The 15919-nt window shown below is 39.2% G+C and overlaps 1 protein-coding gene across 1 annotated transcript; it reads right to left on the bottom strand.

The window, feature by feature from the left end:
- Positions 1 to 261: 261 nt before the first annotated feature.
- ago2 (argonaute RISC catalytic component 2) lies at positions 262 to 12491 on the bottom strand. The gene is made up of 20 exons (XM_015052674.1): positions 12208 to 12491; positions 10239 to 10286; positions 9353 to 9530; positions 9121 to 9241; positions 8813 to 8994; positions 8441 to 8577; positions 8210 to 8344; positions 7721 to 7808; positions 7425 to 7572; positions 7214 to 7333; positions 6965 to 7087; positions 6722 to 6855; positions 6440 to 6624; positions 6179 to 6338; positions 4053 to 4143; positions 3606 to 3800; positions 3383 to 3517; positions 3174 to 3275; positions 1933 to 2132; positions 262 to 1827 (listed from the first exon to the last, which is right to left on the bottom strand). The coding sequence occupies exons 1-20, from the start codon at positions 12221 to 12223 to the stop codon at positions 1719 to 1721; spliced, it is 2607 nt and encodes an 868-aa protein (XP_014908160.1). The 5' UTR covers positions 12224 to 12491; the 3' UTR covers positions 262 to 1718.
- Between the last annotated feature and the right edge of the window lie 3428 nt (positions 12492 to 15919).

The raw sequence follows: 15919 nt of genomic DNA, 5'->3' as shown, positions 1-15919 counted from the left end.
AAAAAGAAAAAGGATTAGAGGGGAATAAAAAGGAGTTCAAACAAAAGTGGATTAAACAATTTCAAAAAAAAAAAAAAAAAAAAAAAAAAAAATCATGGTCCCAAATGACACTTTTTAAAAATCAGATCATGACCTATGTTGAAGGAAAGAAAAATATTCAAATAATTCATAATATATTAACCCTCCTGTTATGTTACGGGTCAAATTGACCCGTTTTAAAGTTTAACATTCTTGTTTGAAATGGTTGGAAGTATTTATTTATTTTTTGCATGAAACTTTTTCCATTTGTCTTAATAGGTAGATTCTACATAGAAGTTGAAAATTTGTTCATTTTACACATTTGCGACCCCCCACCGGGTCCACATTTTACATGGATACTGTCCGGGTCAATTTGATCCGGCAGTCAAGTTGAAGGGTGAAAAAAATAAAAAAAAAAAAAAAAATGCCCAGTTCTATTTGTTTCCTTGCAGCTATGAACCATATTTCACCCCCCCAACACAAACCACACACACACACACAAGCCCACTTTCTCTCTAATCTCTTTACTTCACTAGGAAACTGCGAGAAAGCAGGCGCTCATACAACTTTTGACAGGAACATTTCCTGTTCCCGTGGCCAAACTCCACCCACACTGAGTGGACACTCAAAGGAAGTGGAGAAAACATGAACACTCTCTGCTTGATTCATTTGTCTTGATTTTAATCAGCGGGTCAATTTGACCCTGAACAGTATACATGTCTCAAGTTCAACTATCACCAAGATCACCCATTGAAAAAACATCTAAATGTCATGTAAAAATTTTTTACAAAATATCAATTTCAAGGAAATTATTGTTTGTAGGTTGTTTTTTTTACCCAAAGTGTAAATTACATTTTTTTTTTTTTTTATTTCCAACTGAGTGAATGAGTAAATTGTTGTCACTGATCCTTTATTGGAGAGAAATATAAAAAAACATCATTGCACAAATATTGATTGAAATGGCTAGTATTGGAGTTAACAATCAGATACAAAAATGTTTTGGAGGATGTTTTTGGTTCCTGACACTATTGCATGATTAAACACTCCACGGGTCAAACTAACCCATGAACATTATTGCTGTATCTCAGAAACTAACATAACAGGAGGGTTAAGTACTTTTGTCCTTGGTAAAGTACCATCCTGGTCAGTGCACTTTGCTTGCATTGGCTGATAATGTTTGGTTTAAATTGTTCTAGCATATAAACGGTAAGTGAGCTCCCCAAAATTTAGATTCTCGGTGTACGGACCAGGATTCACTCGAGCAAACAAGAATTGGAAGAAGGACTACAGGAAAAGAAGAAAAAAAAAAAAAAAAAAAAAAAAATTTGGCATATAATGTAACAGCCCACTTTCTTTTAGGAACTACAGTTTTTTTTTTTCCTGTGTGCAATTTTACCATTTTCAGAATTTGGAAAAAAAGAAGAAGAAAAAAAAATCTAAAGTTAAAAAAATAAAAATAAAAAATGTATCTACAAACCTAATGTCTCTCTAAAATTTGCCTTTTTCCACTACTAAATGGCTTACTTTGGTGGGTAAAAGGGGAGAAGTTCAAATGTGGACATATGGGTGAGTGACAAGTCTGCCACCTAGGGAAAAGACGATATGAAACCTTGTGATGGTATTCGGACCTCACAGAGAGACTGGAGTCGTTGGTTTCAATGGCGGGGATTTTACCCTCAACCAATCAGGGCGCTGTACTTTCAGGCGAAGTACATGGTGCGCAGGGTGTCCTGGTGGATCTGAACAGCCTTGGCCAAGGCCTGGTGGTCCCGCCCATTGCTCTGGCCTGACGTATGACTGCCCTCAGCACTACAGCAACAACAAAAAAAGAAAAACATGTAAAAAAGGTCATTGATGGAAGAAAGAGGGGAAAAAAAAATAATAAAAATCTCAGAAGTACACACGAGTCCTTACCTGTCGTGCTCTTTGTCCACCAAGTGATAGCGCGCCCGGAAAGCCACCAGATGGGCGTAGTAGGCTGGTGCTGGGATGGACACGGAGCGGGTGCAGCGCACGTACGTGTGGCAGAGCTGGTAGGTGAGGACCTGCAGTTCATCCGACGTGAAGTGGTTGTCGTCCCAGAGCACGTGGTAGTGAGACGGTCTGCTGGTTCCCTGGAAGGAAGGATGATGGATGACGAGGTGAGGCGGCGCGGGTTTATTTAGATGCAAGAAAGTTACGAGATGCTCAGAGAAATCTGCTTTTTGACTGGAATCCGCTTGATTTCAGCTTGCGGCCGGCCAGTCAGAGACTCAAAAGAAAAGAAAAAATCTGAACTTTGTCCAATTAAAGCACAACACACACCACTGGGTCACCCTGACAACACAGGGTCTGCAGGGTTTACAAAATGAAGTCCGAAGGTCCACAGAGATTTAACAAGCTATATTAAGGGAAACCATTTTGAACAGCAAGTTTGTTAGAATATAGCAATTCTTTCAGCAGAGAACAGAAAGAGTGAAAAGCAACAAGTGATCCATTTTATCCATCTGGGCTTTCAACATCAGTCTGTCATGGAAGATGCTGGATTATTAAATGTTTACAACCTTTTGAGGATAAAAATGGAGTCTCCTGCAAACTATGTCCCCTCTGCTGATCGCTTGTACAGGAACTCGGATATTTCCCCCCCCCCCCTCGTTTCACTAAATTAATATAAATTTTAAAAAACTACCACCTTAGTCGGCACCGCGAAGGTAACTGGTAGTAATCATCCCAGTTTTGTCATGAGGACACTTACTGATGGCTCCCTGCTAACGACTCACGGCTAACGACTCAGTTAAATTAAAACAACAATGCCAAACATCTAGTCATTTCCAGATCAATAAGTGAAGGTAGTTATGCTGGATTTTAGGCGTGTAGATCCCAACGGGAGCTCTATGGCAGCATGAAAACAGACTGCACTGACTGCTATATTGGCATTTAAACACTGATTTTTTTCCCCCCCTTGTTTTACTAAATTAACAAATAAATAAAAAAATGTTTCCAACTTTTTGTTATAGCAGGATAGCAAGACAGAACCCATTTTGAGTAAAGTCTGTTTGAAAATGGGCCAAGATTTCAAATTAGCCAAACAATTTTGATTATAAAAAGTGGTAGCATGGGAGCCTTGAGCTACCCCCTCTTAATTAAATCACAGATAATCGTAGCACAGTTCTTACCTGAATGCCTGCATGACTGCAAAGGTAGAAGTCAAACTCTGACGGGTGGGTGATTTTGGTGTCCACTGTAGTCCCCGCTGGAATGTTGCCGCTCTTTCCGACCTGAAAAAGTCCAAGTTATAAACCATTTTGTGCAACAACTACAGGAAGACCAGACTATATTCTCATGTTTTCTAAGGAAAACTCCTCATTTCTAACATGACACTGACCCGTTCGTTTCTGTCCACGCAGAACAGCCTCGTGTGGTGTCTCTTCTGCACAACCACGAAGGTGATGCCAGGTTGGTAATCCTTTTCCAGTTTGATGCAAGCCTCACGGATTGCCAGGAGCTCATGCTGAAGGACCTACAGGTAAACGGATTGTGAATTTAGCAAATGAGGCCTGCTGTGCAACAACAAGGCAAGCATGCAACATCACACACACACACGTTACCTGGCTGAACTGGCCCTCGGAGATGCCGTCTCGATAGTAGATGATTCTGGTGGGCTTGAAGCGAGTGGACTTGTAGAACTGGATGAGCAGCTCCCGCACCATGTTGGCCAGGTCCTGGATGATGTCCTGACGGTGCTGCTGCACCCGCACTGTGGCGCAGTATCGGCTGGGGTGGGCGTCCATGCTACCGACCACCTAAAGACGACATGGGGCACATTAAGCCTTCAAAAGGTGGAGGAGACAAATACTGCTGCGATTATAAACACCACAACCAATTTACACTGAAACCTCAAATTTCGTGGCAACTAAAGTGAGCGCTGCCCATATGCAACTTCAAACAGGTCGCAAATTTAAAAATAGTTTTCAAACATGCTGTATTTAAAAGCGTTTCCTGCATAATCAAATGATTAGTAAAAACATTATTATATTAATTTAGCTGGAACTCACGGCGGCAATGGAAGGTTTCTTTCCGTCTCCTGCTGGTGGATGAGTCACGTCCGAACCGAGGAAGATCACTGGCTGCTGGAACACCAACGGCCTGCGCAGGAAAGCACAGAGTGGATGCAAGTTTTCATATAACAATATCATCATGCACAGGTAATACGGAAATCCTTTTGTGTTCACTCCCAGCTCTCTTGAGCTTCTCCAGGAATCTGAAGGCACCAACTGCAGTGAGGCTCCATTCAGTATGCAATAATGCTGTGATATTATTTCCCACTTTCCCCCTCACCCATTACGTCATAAAGCTTTAATCTACAACTTGAAATAGGAAAAAAAAAATCTCTTCGCTTAAAAGGAGTTATGCTTGAAGCAGATAACTCTCTTGGCATTTTAATTTAGAATAAATCCAGATTTGCTGGTAAAGAAGGTGGAAACTAAATATTCCAATCTCAAAATACTACCCTGGTTTATACAAAAACCTTCAACTCACTATCATATTTGCATTTCAGCGAGTAATGCAGAAGCCAGTGAATATGCAAACATGAAAAACAGAGGTAGGATTTGGGGCAGCACTAAAGATCTTCCAGTGTGAAGCAAATACTTAAAAAAAAAAAAAAAACATTGACCTGAAATGCTTTACATGTTTTGCTCTCCGTACATGTTTTCAAGAGGAAGATTCCTGTTCACACAATGACTCCCTAACAATATTGACAGTATCTACCATAGAAAACAGGCTGCAGTCAGAGAGATTTAGAGGAAAATAATAGACAATCATGGTCCCGGTTGTCAGTGAGTAATATGCAATCCCGACAGCCGTTACCCAGAACGTGTGGAGGGGGGAATACAATTTATTACATTTTCAAAACCAAAAAGGAGTCTGGAATACCGTAAGAAACAGATCGTGGATTGCAGCCCAGCCCACGTCCAGTTGAATGAAACTGATGGAGGGGAACTACCACGTTAGTCGGCACCACGAAGGTAAGTGGTGGTAATCATCCCAGCTTTTGTCATGAGGACACTTAACGACTTAACGTGCAAACGACTCACGACTCCTTGCAGATGGCTCCCTGCTAACGACTCACAGCTGATGGCTCCCTGCTAACGACTCCCGGCTGACGGCTGAGCGTCAAATAAACAACTCAGTTAAATTAAAACAACAATGCTGAACATCTAGTCCAGGGGTCACCAACTCCAGTCCTCCCATCCTGTAACTTTTTAGATGTGTCTCTGCTCAAACACACCTGGATCAAATAAACTGCTCGTTTCCAGCCTATTGCAGAGAGGAATGAATGCTGGTGAGGGAATTCAGACATTTTGGAGCAGAAGTGAATCTAAAAGTTGCAGGATGGTAGCCCTCGAGGACTGGAGTTGGCGACCCCTGATCTAGTCATTTCCAGATCAATAAGTGAAGGTAGTTGTGCTGATTTTATGCGTGTAGATTCCAACGGTAGCTCTATTTCAGCATGAAAACAGACTGCGCCAACTGCTATACTGGCATTTAAACACCGTTTCATACAACTGTTTATTTTTAAGCATTTTCCTGGCAGATTTTCACAAGCCGGTGGTATTTAAGTCACTGCTCACCCATTTTGTACGTGCAAAGTGCATCCCACAGCGTTCACACTCGCATCCAACCAGACTGTCCCTAATCATTTTTCCTCTTGGGCTTTATTGTTGATTTCTCCATTATTTCCTGCTAATAACCTTATAGACCTGACAGGACTAGTTGGAGAATTCTCTTGCCCGTCTTTGCCTCAATATTGGTTTACAAGGCAAAAAATGAGGCCCATTAGTCTGCCATAAAACAGTTGGCTTGTCGGAGTACAGCTCTACTTCCGCAAGGGGGCGGTCAATTGGGCCGTGAGATTGTCATACAGTAGTTTAGTCAGTTTATTCAGATGCTTCTTCAAGTTTGTTGCCCACAACATCACCGAAGACACGAATTATAACAATATTTAATTTCCTTTTGCGATAAATAACGTATTTTTTTTAACCAAATCTGCCATTTCTCCTGTAATCATAAGCTGACTCAATGCAAAAGTGAAGACAGTCTAAATGTGACCCTTTGACACACACTCACATCACAAGTCTTGAATTTCCTGTTAAATGCTAGTGTAAGCATCTCCACCGACCTGCCCTGCGGCAGCAGGATGTTGTTGACTCCACCCAGCTTGACGTTGATCTTCAGACAGAGGTTGGAGAGAGTCTGAGGCGTCGTCTTTTGGACATTCTTCACCTGGACGCATTGCGTGGCCATTCCGAGCACGGTGTCGCCAACTCGTTTTACTTCAGCTATAAACACGCAACAAGAAGACACGGAATAAGTAAACATTTTAAATGTTAACACACACACACACATTTTCTTCCCTTAATAAATTCAAACAGGTGGTCACCATAAACTGGCGTCTTTCCAGGGAGGATGACCACCACCAGCTGCAGGCCCTGGTAGCTGTACTTGAGGTGCCTGAACATGGGCTCCACGCTGTCCGCCCCCTGGGCGTACTTGCAGAAGCAAGGCTGACCCTGGATGGGCATCCCTGCATCTCGAGAGATCTTCCTCAGCTGGTCGGTGAAAGCTCTGCCAAATGAAGAACGAGTTTATCTTGTGCTCAGTAAGATTCCTACATAAAAGGTGCATATGCAAAAGGTCTCAACATTCTGGAAATCTCTCTTACTTGAGCAGGAGTTCAGTGCACTGTCTCTGCGGCGCGAAGCAGGCGATGGCCCACACTTTGATCTCAATGCCGGTGTGGAACTGCTTGTTCCTCATGTCCCACACTCCCTGGATTGGTGTTGCTATTGCTTTGTTCTGAAATTATTCATTTTTAAAATGCTGGTCAACATTTTTGCACTGCATGTATACATTTAAAAAAAAAAAAAAAACACAAAACAAACATCCAGAGTAGCGCTGAACTTACCCTGCCGCCGTAAAGTATTGAAGGTGCTTGCAAGACGCGGCCGTTCACTTCTGTCATTTCATCCCTCACCACGACTCCAAATTCACGAACGTAAGGGTCGGTGTTGAAGTTGGCACTTCGCATCTGGAACGGAAACAAAATGTTATTTTTTACCATTGTTTATCAGTCATGTTTTCAGTTTATGACGTTTCATCCAACGCTCTGATCGGTTTGCTAAAAGCAGAAGGGACATGCACAGATTGTACCTACCAGTTTACTAATTTCATCCTGCCGGTCTGGCGCCGATCTGGCTGTGGCACGGATCATTGTGGAGGTCTGATTGTCGGTCAGCTTTTTGATGCAGCGCTGTCCTGCCACTATGTTGCACACCTGAAGAGACCACGTTTGCAGACGATCAATTTAAAAACAAGCGAAACTCTCACTTTTCTTGAATAAAATCCAGAGTGTTAAAGCGTCTTGCCTCTAGAGGGAGGTAGGTATGCTTTTGCTCCTGTCCTACTTGTAAACATGGGAGGTGAGGGTATCGCAGGATGAGTTTGTACTTGTCTTTGAAGTACTGTGCTACTGTGCATTCAATAGTTTGGCCACTCTCCTGCTGCAAGGGGAACCTGAGGCAATAAAGAAGAAATTCAATCAACACAAAGAGATAAAATACCCCTGAAGGTTTAGCCATCGGATCTTCCTTTTAACGCGATCAGTTCATATAATGCTACAGGATAATGAAGTTTAGATAAAATGTTGAGAGAGCCTTCTTACGTCTGATGGCTGGCTGGTCTTCTGGTCACATTGCAAACTCTGTATTTTCTCTTCATCTGCCCACAGTGAGTTATCTCGACCTTGAGGCCTACAGGAGGCACGCAAAATAAATGGAGAAAGTTCAACAAGAAAAGAAGAAACTCCAGGAAAATTAAATTGGCTTTGAGATAAAGTTTTTTTTTTTAAAGGAGACCAACTATAGGTTTCTCCTGCATTTCCATTCCAAAATTATTTTGGAATAGATTTTTTGGGGGTCTAAACAATTTCCCAAGTTGAGTTGTACGTACAACTCTTTAAATCTCGACGCAACAGCAGGAACGTCTGTAGTGGCTTTTTCTAAATCTCAGTTAATTAAAAAAGCTATTTTTAACATCTTCAAGTGGGAAAACATTCTTTTGTTTCCTAAAAAAAGTTAATTTTGTTGTCAATCTAAACTGGTGAAAAAAAAAAAAAAAAAAAAAAAAAAAAAAAAAAAAAAAGGGGACGTACCTTTGATTTCTTTTGTGAATTTCACTCGCTGAGAGTCTGTCAGAGGCTTCTGCTGCTCCTCGATGCTTTTAAAATCCAGAACTTCACACATGAATTCAATTACAGGCTGAGCCTTGTAGAACGCAGTGGCTGAAACTGCAAACAAAGAAAACGCGCAGAGGTAAGACGTGTGAAGGCAACAAATTTGTACGGATTTTTTTATTTTGTTTTTAAATGAATGACGCAGATTACCATCAATGTTGAGCATCATTTTCCAGAGAGAAGGTCTGACGGACTGATGGAAACCGAACCACACCTCCCTGCCGCCGCCGAGAGGGTTGGAGCATCCCTCTGAAGGAGTGAAGAAGGAGCGACCCACTGGAGTATACCTGTGTCGGACGACGGTTAGACGTGAAATGCGATTGACAAAAACAAGCAGCACAGAATCTGGATGCTAAATCCTTTAAGTAATGACCGACTTTAATGAATTTATACATAAAATAAATTAAACTCCTGACTTCCTCGGTGACTCCCTCGGTCCAAACGGGTTTGGAGATTTTGAATGACAAACCATAAAAAAAATAAAATAATAATAAAAACAACAACAACAACAACAGAACTGACCTCATGGAAGGTAAATGCCGCATGACCACATCCAAAGCTTGAATAGTTTCAAAGGGAACGCTTGGCAGCCGTCCGGATAGAGCCTCGTGTAGCGCTTGTAGGCTAACACAAGACACCCATTTGATGGCCACTTTAAAGCTGCGGTCTTTGCCTTCGCCTGGAATAGTTACTTCAAGCTCCACCTGTGAAAGAAAAGTGACAAATTATAAAGTTCAGACTTTTTTTTTTTTTTTTTACTTTAAAAAAATAAAATAAAAAATTAGATAAGGAAACTTCACTCAAGCAGGGATGAGAAGTAAAAGACGTACTTTGTCTCGGCCTATTGGCAAAGGCATGGCAGTGTAGAGGTTCTTTCTTCCGTCGTACACCGGCTTTCGATCGCCAAAGATCTGAGTTTTAAAGTGCTGGACCATGTGCTCCACAATTTCCCTGAGGACAACAGGAAATTGAGCAACACAATGCAAAAGGTTTAGCTCCACCCACTTACCTGTAGATGAATTAAAGTAAAATATAAAAAAATAAAAAAAAAAATAGACCTACCGATTAACCCTCCTGGGGCATTTCTCTGGCTTGATGTCAATGTCATAGTGATAGACCTCCAATCTGGGAATTTCCATTTCAAAAAAGTTGGCCTGGAGCTTGATGGTCCGACCCATGGTGCCAAAGTCTGGCCTCGGTGGCGGCTTGAACACATATTCTGGCAACGGGGAAGGTGGGTCTGCAACAAACAAAGGAAAGCAACATGAACAGATTAGCATTTGTATGCTTTTGGGTTTATGCGCATAGATTAACACCTATACTTATGACCATTTCGGCTTTCTCGAATCCATACCTGAACCTTCCTCAACTTTAAAACTCAGAAATGTCCGTGTGACTTTTTTGCCAATAAACTTGCCTGTCCCAATATGATCCACATACGTGACTTCTGATATTTCAGTCTGTCGGAGCAAACCAATCCCTTCCCCGCCTTATCTTTGAGTTCCACCCCGACAAACTCCCTTAAAACACCCCGACACATCAAGCATAAGATCTGCTGTTTGAAACACAGGTCTACTGCCCTTGCAAACCCAAAACGACCCGTGATGCAACCTGCGCTACTCTTATTAATTTGTCGGGGAGTCGACGTCAAACAGGTCGAATTGGTGATGGGTGAGGCTGAGAGTCGGATCAGTCTGAAGCTAGTGTAAAAAGTAAAGCAGTAATCGTTTCATCTGAAACTAAGCACAGTCTCAATTCCATGCACATTACTGTGTATTGCATGAAAATGTGACCTGAATAGAAACAGCACCACTTTCTCAGCGCCTGGCAATCAGTTGTGCCATAAAAATTCACATGCATTTCAGCAGAATTTACTTCAAGAATAAATTGTGTTGCCAGTATCAATACATAACAGCTGAAACCAGTTCAAGCCAAAATGTCAGCTTACCAGAGCTCATCGAGCCGGAGGAACGGGGTCCCTCTGGAGCTTCTGCAGCTAAAGGGACAAAAGCCAACATGTTACTCGTTTAAAAGTCTGCTTGCATAAAAAAGATAAATAAATGTGAAGACATTTACTCAAACACAATGTCAAGTTGATAACTTTAGATATCCTGCTGCGAGACCATGGAAAGTAAAGAGTGCAGCTGTTTGGAGCTGTTTATTTTAAGCTGTATTGCCCTCTTATCACTTCCACAGCACAGTCGTTGACAATGATAGGACCGTTATCGGTGAACGAGCAGAAATGCATGAACCAAGCTGGTAGCCTAAAACGAGTGGATCCACCCATTTGCCAGAAAAATACAACTTCACTTCAGTTCATAAGTCTTGGGAGAAAAACAGAAATGTAGGGAGAATTTTGTTTCACTTAAATACAAATAAAAGCACATGTCCTGCAACAATATTTTGAAATAAAGACAGGGCAAAATTCTTAGCATTACAGATATATATATATTTTTTTTAATTTGTGTGCTTACTTTGAGTTTGGTGCCTGCAAAGTCTTCAGAAAATGCAATGGTCAGAGGATGTTTATTAGCAACAACGGGTGCCAATAAACATGCAACACGTGACAATCATTTTGAATTGTTCCAGTCTTTTTCTACATGACTTTTTCTAGTTTAAAAAAAAAAAAAAAAAAAATCAATCAATCTGTGTTTCATAAAGACAGAATGCAAGTAGGGCGCTTTGATAACCAATTACTTAGAGTGTATGAGTCAACTGGACCACGGGAATTCAAATCAAATCCAAATAACATAAAATCATGCAAAATTTATGGAGAGATTTGAATAGTCCTATGAATATCCGTCTCCGTAATCAATTGAAAATACTTACTAAGCACACATGCAATGGTTCACCACTTGATTACGAAGTGCCTTGTTTAAAATGGAAATGAAAGGGCTGAATTAACCTGAAGTACTTTTATGCAATACCCACAGTCAGTCAGGATCCGAAAAGGCTCAATGCTGTGGTTTAAGAGCTTATTGTCCCATTCTTTGAAAGCACTTGAACTGTGCTGCCCACAATCCAAAGAAAGAAGAAAAAAAAAAAAGAAACAGTTTTAAAATTATACTTTAAAATTAATACTTTATTGAGGTTTCTTGTGCACAAACCTCATTGCACATGGCCATTCTGTGAACTTCAGCCTTAATTATATATATATATTTGTTTTAACCCTTATTCAATCTCCCATATTTACTGTCAATTCCAAACTCAAAATGAACAATTGTCTTCCAAAAGGATGCCACTTTTTTTGTTTTAATAATTTGCTCCGTTTCAGTTCAAGGTTTCAGTGATAATATTGACATTCAGATTGTGTTTACAAGTCACAAAACGTACCGCCTTTTTAATAAACACTTTATGATTTAAAAAAAAAGAAAGACTAAAATCATTACCATATTATACAATTGTCAACTTGGAAGCATAATGTCTGTAAACAACATTGGAAACTTTTTGTGGCATTTTTAAGTTGTGAAACCCTTACAGTAAGTATCTGACTTACTGTATGGGTTGGGGATCCGATTAGAAAGCGTGGTCGGCCGCCAAACACCGCTTAACGTAAGTGCTAGGTGTTTAACCAAAAGATACAAATAATACCAGGTACCTCTTCGCATTTGTTATTCGTGCTCAAAAATTGCATTTAAACTCTTGTAAACACAGAGGCTAGTTTACTGTGAACAAGTTTCTAAAAACGAGGTGCAGCTAAAGCTAATTTAGCTAACGGCTGCTTGTTGCTAACTAAGCTTTCCCCTGAATATTTCACCAGCTGAGAGACGAGGACAAATGTTTTTGTCAAATAATTACTTTTTTATCGTGAAGTAATAGGCAATTTGCTGCCAGAAATCACCCAGCACCAACACTTTTACCCATATTTTCACCAGCGGCATCACTTAGCCGATGCTAACAGTAGCTGCGGCACTTACCTCCAGCAGAATACATTTTGTCGACTTTTTAAGCGTATCGTGGACGTGCGGATAGTCCACTTTACAGAGGGCAAACTCCACCGAGCCTCATACGAAGCCGAAGCGATGTTTTTACGTCCAACAGCAAGGAATGATCCACGGCTTAGAAATATGAATATTTAGTTAGCCAAGAGATAAATATTTGGAGTCTCTCATCCTCGACACGACCCCATCCCCCCAGCACACAAACGCAAGCGCAGAGAAGAGATGCAGATCAAGATAGATCGCTCCCGTCCGCTTCCGCTTGCGTTTAACCTCCTGCTACCTTCCGCAGCGCTTAAATGGGTTTTCTACGGAGCCCTCGAGGGGACATATGGGTAATTTTTTTTTCTTTGTACGGGGTTCCATTTGTGTCAAAAATAAGTAGAAGTCATGACTTCATGACTAATGCTTATTTTTGACACAAATGGAACCCCACACTTTTGCGTTCTCTCGCAAAAGGTTTTGCGTTCTCTCGCAATACTGTCAAGAAATAAAAATACATCCAAACTATTTGGACTATTTCTGAGTTGTTATCGACAAAGATGTGGCCTGGAGATGACTCGCACGTCGGCCAGATGAGATTCCCCGAGTTAACCCAGTGACCATAAGTTTGCGTGTTTTATAATAATAAAACGTGCTTATCATTATTAACTCTTGTGCAAAAAACTGATTGAAAATCGACTTATTTGATTTCTCATGTGAAGTGTGAGAAGTGCCCTTTAAACCATTCAGACCAGCACAATAGACACAATCAAAACTGTCAGATGACTCATTACCCAGTGATAATATCTCAGAAATAGTCCTAATAGTTTGGATGTACTTTTTCTTTCTTTCCTACATTTCCATATTAAAAAAAACATATATAATACTTCAGATATTTCACAAGATATTAACATACATGGAAAAACCTCACGAAAGCCTTATATTAAAGCAGAAAGTACAATGGGCACCGTAAAAAAGGCTTACACTATTCAATTATACGGCATGAACTGTTCAGTATTATTGCAAGGGAACGCAAAATATTTTTTTTTCCCCATGCCCACTATTTTTAGCTTACAAATATTTTCTTCTTCCATGTTATTTTTGCTTTAGTTTGAGTTGCTACAAATGTAATAGATAATGTAGACTTATTTTAGACACATTAACATTCATTTATGTACTGAAATGCATTTGCTTTTTAGTCTCAAAATTCATATTACCCCTTCTGCATAGACTTATTACTCACGGCCCATTCTAAGAATTGCTGTCATGTTTCATATGGGCTATTTGTGCAATTTCTAACAGTTGTAAATGTGATGTCATTGCAAAGGCAAACGTTTATGTAAATGGGGGGACGTCCTCAATTACGTCAAACGCAAACAGCGTGCTCTGAGCGTGGATCAAAATGACTACAACAGTGACTCTCAAAGTTTTTACAACTACATGCCGTTTTCAACGTACCACAGTACTGTGACTAATCTGCTTGTTACAGTTGTTGTACAACAACGCAACAATAATTATTTCATTTAAGCAAGGGAAAGTAGAGAAAAGATAAACAACATTTCATGTTTGCTTGAAGAAGACAATTAAGCAAAGTACATTTTGTGTGGGGATAGATGGTTAATTGGATCTGAGATAATTTTGCAGATACTGACCAAGGTGACAATTATTAGACTCTACAGACCTGACCAAATAAGCACTTTATAAGAGATTAAGTTAAGGAGTCTAGATTAACATTGGTCATTCAATAACTCATGGTTGTCATGAAAAAAACAAGATTGAATGAATAAATTGAAGCATTTAAAACAGATTTGGTGAGCACAAAACAATATTAGAAATATTGGAAAATAATGTTTCTTTAAACAGGACAATATAAAAGGAGAATTGTGTTTAAAACTTTAAACAAGGCAAGTTTTAGTTTAAAAATGTGGAGAAATATGTGATTTGGAAAATAAATCTTTGCTTATTTGGTAAATAAAATCAGTACAAATTGGGAAATTCTAAATTTACAGTTAACAAAAACATCTTTATCTCAAACATTAGAGTTTGACAAACAAAATTACTTAAACGGGTAAAATGAAAATATTTTTAAAATGCTGTAAAATAATCAAATTAATTAATGTTTTTGGGTGATGTTCTTAAAAAGATGCAATTTGGTTGGATTATTTGAAAATTAAAGGTCAACTAATGTGGGAAAAATGCCTTTATACTGCAGAATGAAGTTGTGTTCTTTGTTTTATTAGGGGGATGGGGGTTTCACTAAACAGCCCCAATCAATTTTGGTCAGCCTGATGAGAAGGGGGTTCATCCTGCATCTTCTTACAATATGGTGTGAAAGCGTCTGCTTGAGTGTGATTGAGAGTGAATGGGAGTGGGGAGTCGTTGATGGGTTTTACGGCACTGTGTAAATACTACGTCACTTCAGTGAATAGATGTAGTGATACTATTCTTGTTTTTAAACTATGCAGAGACAGTGGAATGCTTTGTCTATAATCACGGTGGAGATAAATCTAGGGAGACCTACAGACTGGTCTTATATTTTTGTAGTACCTTGATTAAACAGAAAATCTTTAAAAAAAAAGCGGAAAAAGTAATAAAAGATATGGTTTGTAAGAAAACAAAAGGGGAAAATTTTGAACTGTTACACATGTGGGCCTGTGACCTGCATTGGACAAATTTATTTTGACAAATACTGCATAGAGATTTCTAAAATGATAATGATTGCATAAATCATACTTTGACATCAAAATTTAATTTAAAGCAAAATCATCTGCTTGAACAGTAGGAGGTTTTTTTTTACTTAAGACTTTACAGGTAAAATTGAAAATAAACAGGGTGGTATCTGCTGTGTTGAAACTTCAGAAGTTTTACTTTATTGATAACTGCTTCAAATTTACTTGGTATAATGAAAATGAGAAACTAAAATTTTATAATTTTTTTCTTGTTATTCAGGTTATCTTTTAGAATGGGGATAAAAAACAGGACAGATTTACTTGGAGCACACTACACATTTATAATTTTTATGGCAGGAAGTTTTGATTGGTTATAAATACTTTGGAATCACATAAAAGAGGGATTTAACTTTGATGAAAATTGTGATCTTTAGCAGACTCGATCTTTCATTATGGCCTATTCTAAAAATTTTTCTCTCATTTCATCCTCAAAACAGGATTTATTTTTCATCGAAACTTTAAAGTGTTTAAAAGAAGGTTACAGGACTGGTAAAATAAATATGATTGGGTATATGATTTAAATAGAAAATTATGAAACAGCAACAGATTGATTTAAGGTTCATTGTATTGGTTACAACATATTCTTGTCTTGGAGACAACTTATGATTCAAATCTAAATTGAAATATTATTTTGAGGTTCTAATTAAATTGGTAATTTTATTTCAATGTGGGGTTGATACAATAGAACAGGAGCAATCAGAATTCAGCCTCGGCTTAAAGTAGACAGAATTTATTGCTTTTATTAATTTTAAATTAAGAAACAGTCTCATCCAGTTTGGAATTTTTTAATTTCTACTAACAAACTAACTTAATTAATTGCTGCTTTATAGAGCACATGAGTGCCTTAGTGTACAAGAACAAATTGGACACGATGACATTCTATAACTAATATGGTGGATGTGATATTAATTGATTATGTCAAACACAAACAGTTTGGACAACATTTGGATCACAGCATATCTGTGCCTCCAATTTTTAAT

Source organism: Poecilia latipinna, unplaced genomic scaffold, assembly GCF_001443285.1.
Source record: "Poecilia latipinna isolate Pla-1442-1.1 unplaced genomic scaffold, P_latipinna-1.0 Scaffold1125, whole genome shotgun sequence".
NCBI lineage: Eukaryota > Metazoa > Chordata > Actinopteri > Cyprinodontiformes > Poeciliidae > Poecilia > Poecilia latipinna.
This window is presented reverse-complemented; position numbering and strand designations above follow the sequence as displayed.

Coding starts and splice junctions, on each gene's coding strand:
- ago2 (XM_015052674.1), bottom strand. Junction 8,345..8,440: donor AATGATGCTCAACATTGATG/GTAATCTGCGTC, acceptor CTTTGTTTGCAG/TTTCAGCCACTGCGTTCTAC. Junction 6,625..6,721: donor TGCACTGAACTCCTGCTCAA/GTAAGAGAGATT, acceptor TTCATTTGGCAG/AGCTTTCACCGACCAGCTGA.